Raw genomic sequence first — 19854 nt, 5'->3', positions numbered from 1 at the left:
CGGAGAAAATGGAGCTACACTACTCACTACACTACTCAAGGCAGTACGGCTTCAGAAAAAACAGGTCAACCGTACAAGCCGTGAGTGATCTATTGAAATGGATCAACACCCGAAAAAGAACAAGGGATACACGTTCTAATGGTGACGCTGGACCTCCGAAACGCTTTCCACAGAGCAACCCAGGTAGAAATATTGGAAGAACTGCGAAGAAGCAGAATAAATAAGAAAATGGCAAGATCAATAGCCAGCTTCTTGGTGGGAAGGAAAATCATCAGCAACCAGGTGACAATGGAAATTGACAAGGGATGTCCGCAAGTGTCAAGCTTAGGGCCAACGCTATGGCTGCTGGGCATGAACAGCTGGTTCCGCAAAGTCTCTGAATCAGAAGTAGGGGACTGCGGAATGAGAATTCAGGCATTCGCGGACGACCAGGTGATTGCACTCAGCAATAAATACATCAGAAACAGGCTGAACCTTATCTGGAACAACTGTTTTGAAAATTGCCAAAAAATGGGCCTACGGAGCAGGAGCAGAATAGAACAAGGAAAAGACTGAGGCTTGCTGTTTCTGGAGCAAGAAAAACAGCAGACAACCGACCGTCAAACTTGGCGAAGACATCATCCAGGTCAAAGACACAATAAAGTATCTGGGTGTGACAATTGACAGGAAACAGCCGTATATACAACACATACAGCTGTTGAGGAAGAAAACAGAAAAGAGTGATGTGCCGGCTCTGGGGAACACTGTGCAGAAGAAGCAACCCTAGGGCACCAGAGATCATGCGTCAAATATACGACAGGGTCATAAAACCCGCAGTATTATACGGCGTAGAAATATGGGGATACAGGGCCTCGATGGGAACGGCTAGGACAGCGCTAGCAGCAACACAAAGAACGGCACGGTTAGCAATCACAGACGCCTATCGAACCACATAGTATAATGCTCTGCAGGTAATAGTTGGAACACCAACCCTATACCTGGAAGCCGAGATCCAGGGGTGAGCTGCTGAAAAATACGGATACCCCAATGGGCCAAAAGGATTAGAACCAAAGAAATTGCCATGGCCATGGGAGGAACCGTGGGAAAATCGGACAAATAGCGTCGGAAACACCAAGATATGGACAGACGCTAGTGCCAAGGAAGGAAAAGCAGGCATAGGAATTGTGATTCGGACAGAAGAGATAAGTCTTAAGATAAAAGACGAATCGAGCTCCAGATCGGCAGAATTCTGGTACGGGACAGAAGCCTACCGGGACCAATCACCATTCGAACGGACAGTGGAATGTCCATATGGTGGGCCGAGCACGCAAACACACGAAATAAGGACATAATACAAATCAAAGCAACCTTGCTAGATTTGCAGAAAAGCGGTAGTGAAATATCGCTAAAATGGTGCCGGAGAATGACAACGAAGGAAATGATAACCGCAGACAGACTCGCGAGAGAAGCCACTGCAAACGAAGAAATAGGACTGAAAACCACGGATGGATCAGCACCAGAACCATCAATAGAATCAAGGAAGGAGAAGTAAAATGAAGATGGTAAATGTATTGGGAGCAATCCATTAAAGGGAGAACCCTCTACAAATACTGCCAACAAGTGGGGAGAGAAAATATAGGACTAAGCAGGAAGGCTGTGCAACTGATGACAGGACACGGAAATATGCAAGCCTACTTGCACAGATTTTTATTAAAGGAGACCGAGGGACTCCGCGAGTGTCGCACAGGCCCAGAAGACACGACGCATATATTGGAGACATGCGAAATTGGGAAAAGGGTAGAGGCCCGAAACAGGCATCGGACAGCCTACGGAAACTACCAGTTAAGGAATGCAGAGGGAATAGTAAACAAGGAAACCATCACAGGATGGCAGCCAAGAGGAGACGAATGCTGGCGCGCAATAAAGCGGCCAGTTAGAGATCAGGGAGAAAACACGATAGGGAATTAGCGATCAAAATACGCAATAACGTCGCGACTGTACTGAACAGCCGCTCGGAGACCCGTCCGTGAACCGTTCCCGAGACTTACGTAGGAAAGACCAGCTCAGAGCTTTAACAAGCACCAGAGCTATAGACAAATGGTCTACATTTCAAAATATAATACTTACCTGCAAAATCGGTTCTTTTCAAAACCACAATCTTATATATAAAAATGAATCGCAAAATGTGTTGGTAAGCGCATAACTCAACAATGCCTGGACCAATTTGGCCAAATCTTTTTTTAAAATGTTCGCTGAAGTTCAAGGATGGTTTTTACGACAAGAAAAATTAGAATTATTGCTGGAAAAACCCTAAAAATAGCCCTTTTCTTTTTCCCATACTAATGATTTGTAACTAAAACGTAGTCAATTTGAGCTTTATTGCTATGGTATAAAATTCATATTAAATTACAAGCACTCACTGTTGTCTAAGCAATGTAGGTGTGTTCCTAACGTCAAAGATCATATCTATCAAAACAATGTGCGTGTGTGCGTTGGAGCACAGAATACATAGTTGGAGGAGTTTAATGTCGCGTTCCGAAACTAGCGTTTCTTTTGTATTAGTTTCGGCACGCGAGATAAAATGCATCAGTTTCCACGTCATTACATCAGTCAAACAAAAATCACGTTACCAACAGTGTTTTATTATTTTTAATATCCAAATTTTAAATAAATAAAACAATTCGTACGGCTTAAAAGGATTTGAGTTCAAGTCATATCAAATTAAAAAAAAAAGTTGTCTGTTACAGATGACTTTTGACAGATGACAGATGAATTGTCAACTGATACACGAAACAAATTCGTATATCGTGTTTTGTGCAGAGTGTTTAGTTAGTTAGTGTTTGTTTAGTTCGTGATTAGTGAAAAAATAATTTATATTTGATATGCCTCCTATAAGACGAAGCAATTTAGGTAGAAGAACCAGAAATGCTATAAACCAAGCTAATTACCGATCTAATCGTACTGCACAAGAACGTGACGACGGAAATGAACGTGAAAGAATTCGGATATCACAAACGCGTGAAGCGCGAGCGCGACATTCACCTAATAATCGCGCAAGTGTTTGAATCGAGCTGCTTTCAGTTACGATGTGTCAATTGACTACAGTAACTACCAATGTGTTGTTATTGGTTCTATGAACTTGGTTTGCTCACACTGTAAGGCATTAAAATACAAAAACGAAGCCAATGGATTGTGTTGCGCAAATGGTAAAGTGAAATTGATACCATTGGATCCACCACCAGAATCATTGTACTCATTGGTTTCAGGAATAGGAACAGATTCTATATACTTTTTGACACATATCCAACAATATAACAATTGCTTTCAAATGACTTCATTTGGGGCAACAAATGCAGTTCGGGAAAATTTTATGCCAACTTTCAAGGTATGTATTATAGCAGTTACTCATAATTATTTTAGCGAACAAAATTTTCTGTCACCAAAGTTAAGATGTGTTACTAATCTTCAATTTCTTAATCATTACGAAATATATCACTTAGTCATCATATTATATGGTGATTCAGTTTCAGTGACACTTTTATTATATTTTATATTTGATAGATATTAGTTAAAACTAAATATATACTTTTTAAGATCAAATATTATTTAAGTTTGATCACTGACAATCCATTAATTTATACCACACCATAATATTTTTTTTATTTACAGATACAAGGGCAAATATATCACAGAGCAGGTTCACTGTTACCAGTGTCAGATAGCGACAACAAATTCCTGCAAATTTATTTTATGGGCAATTCACCACAAGAAATTGATCTGCGTTGTGCACATAACAATTTAGTAAAGAGGTCTATTGTAGAACAATTACAAACTTTATTTCATCAACACAATCAATTGATTATATTGTTTAAAACTGCCCTGGATCTGATGCCATCCGATAATCACAAAATTGTAATCAGAGCTGATAAAACACCTGCAGGTCAACATACAAGACGTTTTAATGCACCAACTATTGATGAAGTTGCTATCGTTGTAGTTGGAGAAAATTTGGAATCCCGTGATATTGTTTTACATCGTCGGAATGATCAATTACAACATATAAAGGAAACACACCGCTCATATGATGCACTGCAATATCCCATTATATTTTGGCAAGGTGAAGATGGCTACGATTTATCAATAAAAATGATAAATCCCATTACAGGTAACTAAAATATTAGTTTAGCTATGGCGATAATATCTCAGTCACTATATTATGTATTTGAATGTTATTAAAACAAAATCTGTTTACAGGTTCTGAAACCAACAAAAAAGTCAGTTCAGTGAACTATTATTCATACCGTCTAATGATTCGGGAAAATGAAGATAATCACATATTGAAATGTCGGCGATTATATCACAAATATGTTGTTGACATGTATGTTAAAATTGAAACGGAGAGATTAACATTCATCAGGTTGAATCAAACCAAACTCCGATCTGAAGAGTATATTCACCTTCGAGATGCGATTAATACTGATGGAAATGCACAGAATGTCGGTCGGATGACTATTCTTCCAGCAACATACATCGGAAGCCCTCGGCATATGCACAAATATGCTCAAGATGCCATGTCGTATGTTCGTCATTATGGTACAGCAGATTTGTTCATCACATTTACATGCAATCCGCAATGGATAGAAATTAAGCAGGAGTTATTCCCTGGGCAATCACCCATTGATCGTCATGATATTACAGCCAGAGTCTTTAGACAAAAGTTGAAATCTTTAATGAATTTCATCGTAAAACATAATGTGTTTGGTGAGACAATCTGCTGGATGTATTCTGTGGAGTGGCAGAAACGAGGATTACCACATGCACACATTTTGATTTGGTTGGTTGAAAAGATAACGCCAAATGAAGTTGATGCAGTGATATCAGCTGAAATCCCTAATGTACAAGTAGATCCTGGATTGCATGAGGTAGTTATCAAAAACATGATACATGGTCCCTGTGGAACTCTTAATCAAAATTCACCGTGTATGATGGATGGTAAATGTTCAAAACGATATCCACGGACATTAATATCGGAAACAATTACTGGTAATGACGGTTATCCATTGTATCGTCGCAGATCGACAGCAGACAATGGAAAATCAACAATTGTCAAATTAAATCAACAAGATATTGAAATAGATAATCGTTGGATTGTTCCATATTCACCCATTTTATCAAAGACATTCAAAGCACACATCAACGTTGAATCTTGCCATTCAGTGAAATCGATTAAATACATTTGCAAATATGTAACCAAAGGGGGTGATATGGCTGTGATTGGAATTGGGCAGAGAATTCTAATGATGAAGTTACCCAATACCAAATGGGCCGCTATGTCAGTAGTAATGAAGCAGTTTGGCGAATATTTTCTTTTCCTATGCATGAGAGACACCCTTCTGTTGTTCACTTAGCTGTGCATTTAGAAAATGGACAAAGAGTGTATTTTACAGCACAGAACGCAGTACAAAGAGCTGCTCAGCCACCATCTACTACATTAACCAGTTTTTTTGAGACATGCCAAAACGATGATTTCGCACAAACATTGCTATATTCTGAAATGCCAAAATATTATACCTGGAATCAATCCTCAAGGAGATTTATACGACGGAAACAAGGAAAACCAGTTCCAGGATATACAGATGTATATTCCACCGATGCGATTGGCCGGATTTATACAGTACATCCAAGCAATGATGAATGTTTTTATTTACGACTGCTATTAGTCAATGTACGTGGCCCAACATCATTCCAACAGTTACGAACTGTTGATGGTGAATTGTGTGGATCCTACAGAGAAGCCTGTCAACGTTTGCAAATGCTTGAAAATGACGCTCATTGGGATCAAACTCTCAATAATGCTGTAATATCATCACACGCTCATCAAATACGAACATTGTTTTCTATAATCATATCTACATGCTTCCCATCAAACCCAATAGATTTGTGGATCAAGTACAAAGATTATATGTGTGATGATATTTTGTATCAAATACGGAATAGAATGGGAAATCCAAATATACAAATCAGTGAAGAAATTTACAATGAAGCATTGATTTCAATTGAGGACATGTGCTTGATAATGTCAAACAAACTATTAATTCAATTAGGCCTGACCGCGCCCAATCGTCCAATGCATGACGCTTTTAACCAAGAGTTGCATCGAGAAAGACTGTATGATCTCAACGCTTTGAAAGAATTAATTCAAACAAATCTTCCACTGTTAAATGAACAACAGAAGTATGTATTTGAAACTCTTATGAAAGTAACAAATGATGAAACAGGGGGGATTTACGTCTTAGATGCACCTGGTGGTACAGGAAAAACTTTTTTGATTTCATTAATATTAGCAACAATTCGCTCACAAAATAAAATTGCACTTGCACTCGCTTCGTCGGGAATCGCAGCAACTTTGCTTGAAGGTGGTCGAACAGCCCATTCAGCACTAAAATTGCCATTAAATATGCAAAGCAATGAAACTCCAACCTGCAACGTTTCGAAGAACTCTGCAATGGCAAAGGTTTTGCAGCAATGTAAATTGATTGTTAGGGATGAATGCACGATGGCACATAAAAAATCTTTGGAGGCTTTAGATAGAACCTTAAAAGATCTACGTAGCAATAATAACCGATTTGGTGGTGCAATGATTTTATTAGCAGGAGATTTTCGTCAAACATTGCCAGTGATTCCACGATCAACGCCAGCTGATGAACTCAATGCATGTCTAAAGTCCTCCAATTTATGGAAACATGTCAAAGTACTTCATTTAAGCAAGAATATGCGTGTCGAGTTGCAAAATTACCAATCTGGAAACATATTCTCTAAACAACTCATTGACATTGGTAATGGCAAATTTCCTATAGACATGTTGACTGGCTGCATTAACTTTCCTCAAAGTTTTTGTCAGTTAACTCGATCAAAAGATGAACTTATTCAGAAGGTGTTTCCAGATGTTTCTCAAAATTACAGAAACCATGATTGGTTGAGCGAACGAGCTATACTGGCTGCAAAAAACATAGATGTAAATGAATTAAATTTCAAAATTCAAGAACAAATTACAGGCGAATTGAGGATATATAAATCAGTTGATTCGGCTACTAATCAAGATGTTGTAGTCAACTATCCACCGGAATTTTTAAACTCGCTGGATTTGCCAGGATTGCCACCTCACAATCTTCAGTTAAAGGTTGGATCGGTGGTTATAATGTTGCGAAATATCAACCAACCGCGTCTTTGCAACGGTACACGGTTAGCGATAAAAAAATTACTAAATAATGTGATAGAAGCAACTATACTCAAAGGAAAGTATAAAGGAGAAGATGTTCTCATACCGCGCATCCCAATGATTCCGACTGATGTGCCATTTGAGTTTAAACGACTACAGTTTCCAGTGCGGCTTGCTTTTGCTATGACTATAAACAAGTCCCAGGGGCAATCATTAAGTGTTTGTGGTATTAATCTAGAAAACCCATGTTTCTCACATGGTCAATTGTATGTTGCCTGTTCCCGTGTTGGAAAACCATCAGATTTGTTTATCTATGCACCAGGTAATCAAACAAAAAATATCGTATACCACAAAGCACTACAATGATAATAATAATAATAATTATGATTCATATGATTAACAATAAAGCCATTACTTACTTTTCAATCCTTATATATGTTTTATTTAATTATTTTTTATTCACAACGCCCTATCACCAGGGTGATGGTTCTGTTCAGGAGAATTTTTTAAAATACGTAGGCACAAAAACTGCCACATTACAAATCTTTTTGACAGGACGAAGTCTGTCGGGCCAGCTAGTTTAATATAAATTTTAAAAAATTAAATGTTAAACAGTAGCTGACATTTTATAACAACAGAATTTTGAGAAATATATATTGTAGTTATTAATTGTATAGAATTATATTATATCATTATAATCTGTTATATCGTAACTATATCTGTAAGTATCGTTAAAATAATTATTTTACTAATAATATGGAATAAGTTTAGTAAAATATGGTACAGCCCGAGATTGTTATTTAAAAATAAGGTAAAGTATTCCAAGAGTGACTTCGAAAATATGTGTATTAATTTGCAGCAATAGCAGAATCTTGTCGAAGTTAAATATGGTCATCGCGTTTAGGATTACAGGAAATATATTTAATAAAGTTAAACGGGGCGTATTTGGGGCAAGCCCTCTATCCCTCTATATACAATAGGCAAAAGGGTTAAACGTGGGGCGTATTTGAGTCACGTCTTCGATCCCCGAGGTGTTGTCATCCCTTATACAATAGGCCCCACTGTTAAACGTGCGGCGTATTTGCGGCATGTCCTCTATCGTCGATGTGTCGTCATCCCGTAGACAATAGGTAAAATAGTTAACCGTGGGGCATATTTGCGTCACGTACTCGATTTTCGAAGTTTCGTCATCCGTTATACAATAGGCAGAACATTTATCGTGGGGCGTTATTGCGGCACGTCCTCTATCACCAATTGGTCGTCATCTCTTATACAATAGGCCGCACCGTTAAACGTGCGGCATATTTGCGACAGGCGTTCTATCCCCGGAGGGTCGTCTTCCGGTTTACAATAGGCTGGACCGTTATATGTGGGGTCTATTTGCGGCACACCCTCTATTCCAGAAATGTCGCCGTCCAGTATACAATAGGCCGAATCGTTAAACGTGGGGTGTATTTATTACCCATTGTAGTGTCAATAGTATAAGTCGTTAATGAAGTTTACCAAAATGACTGAGACGGATTTCGATATTAGTGATTTTCTCGTCTTCCATTGTAATGTGGAAGACGTTACCGTTCCAAGCTCATCTGCTTCTGTAGACTCTCATGACTAGGACAAACGAAACAGCAAAGTTACATTTTTCGAAGCACCAGCTACAATCATTATTTTGGTCGAATATATTCCTACACAGTAGAATAAAACATAATTAACACAAGTTGTTACTAAAGCAAATTTAATTAATATATTAAAATCAAATCAAATTAAAACATTATTATTGATATAAAGAGGCGGAGCTAAAGTGCGTTACGAATAAACCTGATTGGTTCGGTACCATACTACATAAAATATGCTTTGTTGCCCTTATAACATATATAGACCTGTTTTCTAAAGGTTTACATTTAGTACCCATTGTAGTGTCGATAGTAGAAGTCGTTAGTGAAGTTTGCCGTTTTAAGCTCATCTGATTCTGTCGATTCTCATGGCCAGGACAAACGAAAGAGAGGGATACATTTTACCTTTACAAAGCGGGAGTCAAAATTCAACCTCACTTGCGCGCCCTGCCCCTGGGCGGATTTAGGTTATGCACTGACTCTGTCGACGAAAAGCGGAATAAGGAGATAGAACGGTTATCAGGCCTAAACGCCTCGTACCCAGGAAGGGGATCACCACCGAAATCTCGACGTACATTAAAGGGAACAGTTATTTAGGAAAGCGTTTCTTCCTGCTAATTACTCCCAGGAGAGACTGTGTTGGCCTATTGTGGAGATATTTTGCTCCGATCCTGTGATTTCGAAGAACAAGACATTTTAACAAAGGGCTAATATTCTCAAATGGATCCCTGCCAACCCCTAAAACGAAAAATAAAAGTGTAACTTTCCTTCTCTCCTGATTCCGACAGAAGTGTTCGATTAAGTGTAGCCTCTATTTTAAATAAAAGATAAATAAGAATAATATTCTCTTTTTCAACCGCTTTGGTGGTCTTGAAAAGGACCGATATTTGATGATAAAATAAGTTACATTCGTTTAATTTAGTTTTGCTATCTGTCTTTTTAGGTAACAATACAGCTTGAATATTTGGTAGAACACCACCCTGGGCTATACTAACACCGAATAGGAGTTTGTTCAGTTCTTCGTCGTTTCTGATGGCCATTTGCAAATGCCTACGGATAATCCTGGTTTTCTTGTTATCTCTAGCGGGGTTACCTGCTAATGCGAGAACCTCGGCTGCCAGATATTCCACTACGGCAGCTAAGTAAACGAGAGCACCGGCCCCTGCGCGTTCGGCATAATTTCCTTTCCTTAAAAGTCTGTGAATACGATCGACAGGGAATAATAATCCCGCTCGGTTAGAACGAGGCTTCGCCTTTCCCTTCACTTTTCCGCCTTTACCACGTCCGGACATTTCACTATCGATGGCTTCTAGAACTCGCTCCCCTTAGAGTTAAAATGGGTATTAAAACCGCCAACATATTGGCAACGAATTTTATTCATAAGCCGAACGGATGATATCGTACGCGATCAATGAGGGGCCAACTCAGATATTAGGCGGGGCTTAGGAGTGTTTTTAAGGAGCTTATAAATCCTAGGGTTTTTTGAAATTTATTTTAGTCTATTACTTTTCGTGGATCATTTAATATCGTAATATTTATTTCCAAATGCCTCCGAAAACAAGCGGTAAAGCGGCCAAAAAGGCCGGTAAGGCTCAGAAAAATATCTCCAAAAGTGATAAGAAAAAGAAACGCAAGAGGAAGGAAAGCTACGCGATCTACATTTACAAAATTTTAAAGCAAGTTCATCCCGATAAGAGTATCTCCAACAAGGCCATGTCGATCATGAATTATTTCGTGAACGATATATTCGAAAGGATAGCCGCCGAAGCGTCCCGTCTCGCTCATTACAATAAAGGATCTACAATCACAAGCAGAGAAATCCAAACTGCCGGCCCATTATTGCTGCCCGGTGAATTGGCTAAGCACGCCGTTAGTGAAGGTACCAAAGCCGTCGCTAAATATACCAGTTCTAAGTAAACCATAAGCCTTGAATATCGTTAAGGAGAAAACGGTTCTTTTCAGAGCCACAATTTAGATAAATAAAAAAAGAAATAATCTTTAAAAAATTCCAGTATATTGTAGTATCCAATATTGAAATACAAATTTTGTTATCAGCAGTATATTGTTATTCTTTGGTTATTAGTCATTAGATTATTTTTTCTTTAGTTTTTAAAAACAATGCGTATAACTACACCGACTGTTATTAATTACTAACATGTAGTCGAATATAATTCTGAGATAAAAATCTGTACCACTTTTAGCGAAGTGTTTATTTAAATATGGATAAAAGAATACTAATTGAAATCTCTTCTTTTTCTTTAATTAAATTTAGGTGGTCTGAAAAGGACCGTTTTTTTTTGTTACAAAATACGAATATAATTAGTGTATTATAAATGATAGAAAATAAAGTTTAGGCACGTTCGCCTCTATACGTCTGGCTAGCTGAATATCCTTGGACATGATGGTTACTCGCTTTGCATGTATCGCAGATTAATTAGTATCCTCAAAAAGACCGACTAAATAAGCTTCGCTGGCCTCTTGTAAAGCCATCACCGCCGAATTTTGTTACGAAAACGTAAATCGGTCTTAAAGTCTTGAGCGATTTCGGGAACCAATCGTTGGAAAGGTAATTTCCTAATCAATAATTCGGTGCTCTTTTGATTACGACGAATCTCCCACAAAGCGACCGTCACGGGTCGGTAGCGATGTGGTTTTTTAACGGCACCGGTAGTTGGAGCGCTTTTCCAGGCCGCTTGTTTCCTAGGAGCTTTATCTCCTGTTGATCTTCGCGCAGTTTGCTTGGTACGAGCCATATTTTTAAATTAGAGATAATGAGAATAAGTATCAAACGCAAACGACGGCGACCTCTTTGTAACTGATTTGGTCATAAACTCAGAGAGTCCTTTTTATAAAGTGTTATCTAATCTGATTGGTCCGTTTTGTGCTAGTGGGCGGAACTCAATCCCAAGTCTACAAAACCGGGCTGATTGAAAGAAATCGACAACAGTTGTCCGTAGCACTCGGGTTGTGGGCGCGCTACTTATTCGAGATCATTTAATTTTTTTTTTGTATTAGGTTCGATAAAATATGACCGGCGGAGGTAAAGGTGGTAAAGTGCTTCGTTATAATATCCAAGGTATTACGAAGCCTGCCATCAGAAGATTGGCTAGACGAGGCGGCGTAAAACGTATATCTGGTCTGATTTACGAAGAGGCCAGGGGTGTTATAAAAGTGTCTTTGGAAGACGTCATCAGAGATACCGTTACATATACCGAACACGCCAAAAGGAAAACCGTAACCGCAATGGTTGTAGTATACACCTTGAAACGCCAAGGACGTACATTATACGGGTTTGGAGGTTAAGCCGCATAGTTTATTCGCGAACTAACGTGAAACGTGACACTCAAAATTAATTTTACAAAAATTAAACAACGGTTCTTTTCAGAACCTCAAATTTGTCAATATTTAAAAAATTTAAGCTCTATTAGGATTTAAGTATAACCTTATAATCATTACAATCATCATAATTTTATCTATAATATAAATTTAAGTACAATTCACAGCATTAATGCAGTAATTCCGTATCGTAAACGTGGCAAATATAAAACGGGTAATATCGAGAGATCAACAGAAGAGATATCGATGATGGCCTTTTGGCCCTAATTATTTGAGGGTTTGGATTCCAAAACTCTATACTTACTTAATCGACCGACCCACTAATTCATCTTTAATTACATATATTATATACACGGCGCGATGTCATAATACGGTTGATTTTACTAAAGGAGAACCGCTAGAAAAATCTTTCACACCCAAAAAAACAATCTTTAAAATACTTAAACTGTTTATTATGGTACTTAAAATAATTAGTAAAAACAAGTTATAATATGAGTTTTAATATTAAATTTTTTTTTTGTTTTGTTATCTTGGTGGTCCGGAAAATGACCGATAGATAAAAGGATTTTGTACGACACAAAAGCCCTAAGGCTCATGTAACTTATTTGGTTTTACTATCTGCTTTTTCCGATAACAATACGGCCTGGTTGTTTGGTAGAACGCCGCCCTGGGCTATGGTAATACCGGAGAGGAGTTTGTTCAGCTCTTCGTCATTTCTGATTGCCAATTGTAAATGTTTAGAGATAATCCTTGTTTTCTTGTTGTCTCTAGCTGCGTTACCTGCCAACTCGAGAACTTCGGCCGCCAAATATTCCATTACGGCAGCTAAGTAGACGGGAGCACCGGCCCCTTCGCGTTCGGGGTAATTTCCTTTCCTTAGAAGTCGGTGAATACGACCGACAGGAAATTGTAATTTTGCGCGATTGGAACGAGACTTCGCCTTTCCCTTCACTTTTCCACCTTTACCACGTCCGGATATGTTAATTTCGATCGTTGTTAGGTACTGCTCACCTTTAAATCAAAAACGGTACAGGAAATTTCTTACAGATCAGCCCCGAATTTTGTTCGCGAGCGAAACTCCATATATTATACGCGACCAACCAGACTCTAACTCGGGATGTGGGCGGGGCTTAGAAGTGTTCCTTGGAATGTTATAATTTTTAGAATAAAAGGCATTTTTTTAGTTAAGTATTCTTTGAGGTACGTGAGACGTCGTGATTTTTATTTCGAAATGCCACCAAAGACAAGCGGTAAGGCGGCCAAGAAAGCCGGAAAAGTCCAGAAAAATATCTCTAAGAGCGACAAGAAAAAGACGCGCATGAGGAAGGAAAGCTATGCGATTTACATATACAAACTTTTAAAGCAGTTTCATCCCGATACGGCTACTTCCAGCAAGGCCATGTCGATTATGAATTCTTTCGTGCACGATATATTCAAAAGGATAGCCGCCGAAACGTTGCGCCTCGCGCATTACAATAAAAAATTGACCATCACGAGCAGAGAAATCCAAACCGCCGTTAGGTTATTGCTACCCGGTGAATTGGCAAAGCACGTTAGTGAAGGTACCAAAGCTGTCACTAAATATACCAGTTCTGATGATCATGATAATATGAAGGGTGGAAAACGACTCTTTTCAGAGCCTCAAAATGTATAAAGAAGAAAAATAGAAATAAACTACTGTTAAGAAGAAAGGATATATACGAAGTCAAGTAAATTAAAATATAGAAATCGTTCATAAAAATGTTAAAATACCCAGAAAAAATCATTTATTTTATATATTCAATCCTTTACGGTAGTATAATAACAGTATATGTCATACTTCTTTCTTATCGTGATATAAACTTCAAGTCAATCCAGCAGGTGTTTACACCTTATTTACTAAGGATTTCTCAATATTCACAATATATTTGTGAGAATAATGTACTAAATTCAATTCACAAATATCATAACTAAAGCGTTATATACACAGAAAAAATATTAATCTCCGTTTTCTAACAGAAGTTGGTGGTTCTTAAAAGAATCGTTTTTTATATAAATACAGAAAACGACTTTAACATATGACAGCCATAGCATTTATGCACGTTCGCCTCTAATACGTCTGGCTAATTGAATGTTCTTAGGCATGATATAAGTTACTCGTTTAGCATGGATCGCACACAAATTGGTGTCTTCAAAGAGACCAACCAAATAGCTTCTTGCAAAGCCATCACTACCGAACTTTGGAACCGCAAATCGGTCTTGAAATCCTGAGCGATTTCGCGAACCAATCGTTGGAAAGGCAATTTCCTAATCGATAATTCGTTACTCTTCTGATAGCGTCGGATTTCTCTTAGAGCGACCGTACCGGGTCTGTAACGATGCGATTTTTTAACATCACCGGTACCGGGAGCGCTTTTCCTGGCTGCTTTAGCAGCCAATTGTTTTCCGGGAGCCTTCCGGAGGAGAACAAGGGAGGTCCCATGTTGATTTTCGAGCAGTTTGCTTGGTACGAGCCATCGTCTAAACGGGTCTGAATTTAAACGTGTAGGAAGAATTAAAACAGCAACCGCCAACGGACTTTATGAAACTGATCGAAGGTGTTAAAGAAATCTCCCTTTTTATAATGTGTGAAGATATTCTGATTGGTCCGGCTACCATCTGTGGGCGGGACCCGATTCGAACTCAACAAGGCCCATGGTAAGGTTTGAAAATTAAATAGTTATCTTTAGTATTCCAGGTGTACGCCGTAAAATTCGATTATAAATTTGATTTTTTTAATACTAAATTGAATAAATCATGACGGGCAGAGGTAAAGGTGGTAAAGGTTTGGGAAAAGGAGGCGCTAGGCGGCATCGTAAAGTGCTTCCTGATAATATCTAAGGTATTACGAAACCCGCCATCAGAAAATTGGCTAGACGAGGCGGCGTAAAACGTATATCTGGTCTGATTTACGAAGAGACCAGAGGTGTTTTAAAAGTGTTTTTGGAAAACGTCATCAGAGATGCCGTTACATATACCGAACACGCCAAAAGGAAAACCGTTATCGCAATGGATGTAGTATACGCCCTCAAACGCCAAGGACGAACTCTATATGGATTTTGCGGTTAAATAAAGTATTATATATACTGACCAATTGAAAGAGAACAATGTATCTATTCAACTATAGAAAACAACGGTTCTTTTCAGAGCCAAAATTTTACTACAATTAAAAAATTAAATTTATTATTCGAATATGGACTAAGATGATGTTAAATTTTATAAAATATTTGCTCCATTATTCTAAGATTTACTTGCAAAGTAACAAATATACTGCATTATAATAGACGATCGTAATATGAAAAGATAGGTAAAGTTTAAGATAAGATTTAATATTAAATGTAAATGATAGTGAACAATTGAATACCGAATCTTCGTTGAAGTTTTAATATAATTTTCCTTTAGAGAGAAAATACTGCGAGATAAACTTTGCGTCGAAGAGCTTTGAGAATCCTTAAGATTTCAAAGAAGGAACGGTAGTTTTACGCATGTATGTATGGAGATGAACGCTCTGACTACGTATTACCTACGCGTTCTATGTATTTATTGATGTAATAAAAATTGATAGTTTTAAAGAGATAACTATTTATGAAAACAGATTTTAACTAAAGAAGCAGAGTATACTATAATATATATGAGCATTGTACCGATAGAGAAGGGTTTGACACGATATTTTCATAGAAGTCTCGATATCGTTGCTCACTCGATACGTTCGATTGTAACCCAGAGTTCGGATGGTATTATGAAACCGGTAAATAAAAAGTATATTAGTATAGGATCGGTTAATTTTCATGTTATTGTTTCCTTCGAGTTAATTCGACAACGGTACGTTTCGATATTGATTCGTTTTGGACAACGAACAATCTGTACCGCATCAATTAGAAATAATATGTCCCGTTTCTCCAATAATATGATTAAATCTGTAGGGAATTGCATTTATATCAAAAGACGATATATCGATAGACGTAGATTTGAAAAGATATATTTTCATAGTTATACCCGAAAGTCTATAACTCGAATGAAAATTGGTAGTTTCGACGGAATCGGGAGCAACGCTTGATTTTGTGCTTCCTTTTAAGACGATAGTCAACGTAGAATTTATTGGCAAAGGTTGCTACTTCAACCACGTTTTATCTTTTAACGCCTCGAAAATAAATCATACGATATTCTAAAGGATTTATGTATTTAATATGAGAAATCAGTAAACGGTTCCAAGCTCGATGAACTTTTCGACGAAGCCGAAATATGGAACGTCGTTCGCGCTCGACCGTTCAGTCCTGCGTTCGACTCATATCATATAGGGTATGCATTAAATGAGAGCGGCCGTGAGACAGTTAAAATACGCGAAAGTGAAACATACGCACGTACGTAACCTTGTCAAACGAATCGTGATTAGAACGTTCTTATAAAAAAATTAAGAAATTATATCAGAATGTTGGACGTCGATATTAGCAGACAAGCGGTTTCTCCTTCGTCGAATCAAGGGAGTGGGGGAAATTCCGCCGTCGTTGTTAACGCATCGTCAACAGGCACACAGGCCGGGTCGAATTCATCTTCGGTATTCGCTAAGGGAGCCGCATCAGCTACAGCCAGTAGCGTAGGTTCGTCTGCAGGGGGGAAAAAAGAAAAATCCATTCCGAGCAAGGCGAAGAATTCTAAATGGAAAGCTAGTCATCCTCCGATCGATGATATGGTAACGAATGCAATTAAAGGATTGAAAGATAAAAGCGGAACTTCCTTCCGGATCATTTAAATTAGCGGCTTCGGCACGTAAAGCAGGACATACGACAGCCGGTGGTAAAAAGCGTCTGCCAAAAAAACCTCAGAGAAAACGGAAAAAAAGACGACCGCAGCCGTCTCAACTAAGAAAGCTAAAAGTAAGAAAGGTGAATCTGCAACTCCGGCCGAGAAAAAAGCTTCTGCCAAAAAAAGCCGTCGAAAAGAAAACAGGAAAAGAATCAACGTCCGCTTCTAATGCCGCCGCTAATAGTTCATCTTCGAATGCAGCAAAAAGCAACACAGCCGCAATATTCCCGAAATCGCTTTCCAAAGCGAAAAAATCTAATAAAGCCGGACCTACGAAAAAGCCCAACGCGCCTAAACCGAAAAGTGCTAAGACGACTACCTCAACTGTTCGTGTTGCCGCTGGCGAAGGTGCAAAAACTAAAAACCCAGTATCACCAAAGAAAAAGAAATAAAACTATTAGTACTATGTATATCGATATATTAAATAGGCGACACTTTTCATCGTCAGATCAAGAAGAGACGGAGTTAAAAATTACAAATATCCCGAAAATCCTGGACGTGCTAAGACTTCCCTAAAAAATACATTCATCCAAGACCGTATTTTTTTAATAGAAAAGAAACGGAACCACAATATAACTGTATAAAAGAAAGAATATTTATATAATTTATTTATTATCTTATTATTACTTAAATGATTATTTTCTAGATAGAGCCGTAACTAATTAGGGAACCGATCGATCGATCGATACTTTAAAACAGTAATAAAGGAATATTCAGTATAGATCAGATTATTTATAAATTTTCTAGTTAATATTTATTCTTTAATAAGAACGCGTATTCTAACTTCTTTTTTATACGATTTTGTTGGCCCTGAAAAGGACCGATATTAAAGAGCGTATGCAAAACTTTAAACGGTTTGCGTTATCTATTTGGTTTTGCAGTCTGTCTTTTTAGGCAATAATACTGCTTGAATGTTAGGCAAGACGCCGCCCTGGGCAATAGTAACGCCAGATAAGAGTTTATTCAATTCCTCGTCGTTTCTGATGGCCAATTGTAAATGCCTAGGGATAATCCTTGTTTTCTTGTTGTCGCTAGCGGCGTTATCCGCCAACTCGAGAACTTCGGCCTCCAGATATTCCATTACGGCAGCTAAGTAAACGGGAGCACCGGCCCTTACGCGTTCGGCGTAATTTCCTTTCCTTAGAAGTCGGTGAATACGACGGACAGGAAGTTGTAATCCCGCACGATTGGAACGAGATTTCGCATTTCCCTTCACTTTTCCGCGTTTACCACGTCCGGACATGTTAATCTCGATCGTTGTTAGATACAACTCACCTTTAAATAAAAAACGTTACTCGAAATTTCTTACAGATAGGCCTGGAATTTTTTTCGCCAGTCAAACTCGATATATCATACGCGACCAATCGGACTCTAACAAGGGCTGTGGGCGGGGCTTAGAAGTGTTCCTTCGAATGTTATAATTTCTAGAATTAAAGGCATATTTTTAGTTAAGTAATCTTTGAGGTGCGTGAGACGTCCGGATTTTAATTTCGAAATGCCACCAAAGACAAACGGTAAGGCGACCAAGAAAGCTGGAAAAGCCCAGAAAAATATCTCTAAGAGCGATAAGAAAAAGAGGCGCGTGAGGAAGGAAAGCTATGTGATTTACATATACAAAGTTTTAAAGCAGGTTCATCCCAATACGGGTATCTCCACCAAGGCCATGTCGATCATAAATTCTTTCGTAGACGATATATTCGAAAGGATAGCCGCCGAAGTGTCGCGCCTCGCCCATTACAATAAAAGATCGACCAGATCACGAGCAGAGAAATCCAAACCGCCGTTAGGTTATTGTTACCCGGTGAGTTGGCTAAGCACGCCGTTAGCGAAGGTACCAAAGCAGTCACCAAATATACCAGTTCTAAGTAAATTAATTCACATACCTATGTGTATTTCAATATACTACTAGAGATGGATTGGAGATAGTACTAATCCAGGAACCAACGCCGAGGACACAGGCATGGGAAGGTTGGAAACTCATGAGAAAGATGAAGGGAAGCCAAACCCAAATCTGGACCAGAGAAGAAATCCAGACCCTACTGATAGAGGAGTTGTCAACAAAAAATGTGACAACAATCCCAATAGACGACGTCTTGATCACAAACGTCTATGAGGAACCAGGCGAGAGGGCACTGAAAAGTTTAGACGAACTCACCGCCGGAATGAAGGGATACCGAGGCAAATGGATAGTCGCCGGGGACTTCAACGCAAAACACACGTTGTGGGGAAACTCCAGATGCTCACCCAGAGGTGAGGAACTTCTAGACTGGACAATCAGCCACGGTCTATAGCTCGCAGAAGGAGACTACACGGTGCCCAGCTTCGATTGTAATAGGGGCACAGGGCACATGGACCTCACGTGGAGTAGGGGAATAAATGTTGAAGAATGGAAAATCAAAGGTGACGAGGAAACACTAAGCGACGAAAGATCATACAGATATATCGAAAATCGAGTGGCGAGCGTAAATGGGAAAACCAACCCAAGAAAATGGGCAAGATGGGATTTCGCCAGCACCGATTGGGATCTGGTCAGGGTGAAACGGGAAGAAATAGAGACCAATATCGGACAAACAGTAACACACGAAGTGATTGAGGAGCAAGCGGCCTGTCTTCCATCATGGTAAAAAATGGCAATGAATGGTGGGACGGGCAGTGTGCGGAACATAAACGAGCACTAACTGCACTGAAGAGGAGAATAAGAAGAAGCACGGACAATCAACAAATAGTGAATGAGTACAACGAACGGAAGAGAGAGTATCGGAAAATGGTACGAGAAAAGAAAACCGAGCACGACAGTCAGGCGATTAACAACCTGATAGAAACAAACTCGTGGGACTGTATTTGGGAAGCCATCAGAAGAATGGGCATGAGAAGAGGCGAAGTGGTAGC

At 38.8% G+C, this 19854-nt stretch overlaps 4 protein-coding genes and 3 pseudogenes across 4 annotated transcripts; 4 read left to right on the top strand and 3 right to left on the bottom strand.

The window, feature by feature from the left end:
• Positions 1-9524: 9524 nt before the first annotated feature.
• LOC143205565 (histone H2A-like) lies at positions 9525-10100 on the bottom strand. Its single transcript, XM_076418718.1, has one exon. The coding sequence runs from the start codon at positions 10098-10100 to the stop codon at positions 9525-9527; it is 576 nt and encodes a 191-aa protein (XP_076274833.1).
• Positions 10101-10353: 253 nt separating this feature from the next.
• On the top strand, positions 10354-10725 carry LOC143205467 (histone H2B-like). Its single transcript, XM_076418647.1, has one exon. The coding sequence runs from the start codon at positions 10354-10356 to the stop codon at positions 10723-10725; it is 372 nt and encodes a 123-aa protein (XP_076274762.1).
• A 2624-nt stretch (positions 10726-13349) lies between these two features.
• Positions 13350-13798, top strand: LOC143205564 (histone H2B-like). Its single transcript, XM_076418717.1, has one exon. The coding sequence runs from the start codon at positions 13376-13378 to the stop codon at positions 13796-13798; it is 423 nt and encodes a 140-aa protein (XP_076274832.1). The 5' UTR covers positions 13350-13375.
• A 419-nt stretch (positions 13799-14217) lies between these two features.
• On the bottom strand, positions 14218-14640 carry LOC143205602 (histone H3-like; annotated as a pseudogene).
• Positions 14641-14919: 279 nt separating this feature from the next.
• LOC143205466 (histone H4-like) lies at positions 14920-15231 on the top strand (annotated as a pseudogene).
• A 2573-nt stretch (positions 15232-17804) lies between these two features.
• Positions 17805-18208, bottom strand: LOC143205475 (histone H2A-like). The gene has a single exon (XM_076418653.1). The coding sequence runs from the start codon at positions 18206-18208 to the stop codon at positions 17831-17833; it is 378 nt and encodes a 125-aa protein (XP_076274768.1). The 3' UTR covers positions 17805-17830.
• A 252-nt stretch (positions 18209-18460) lies between these two features.
• LOC143205612 (histone H2B-like) lies at positions 18461-18866 on the top strand (annotated as a pseudogene).
• The last annotated feature ends 988 nt before the right edge of the window (positions 18867-19854 follow it).

The sequence above is a fragment of the Rhynchophorus ferrugineus genome, unplaced genomic scaffold, assembly GCF_030347505.1.
Source record: "Rhynchophorus ferrugineus isolate W39M unplaced genomic scaffold, kcgeb_rfMv2 rfM12, whole genome shotgun sequence".
Lineage (NCBI taxonomy): Eukaryota > Metazoa > Arthropoda > Insecta > Coleoptera > Curculionidae > Rhynchophorus > Rhynchophorus ferrugineus.
Note: the sequence above shows the minus strand (reverse complement) of the source record. Positions and strands in the feature narration are given on the sequence as shown.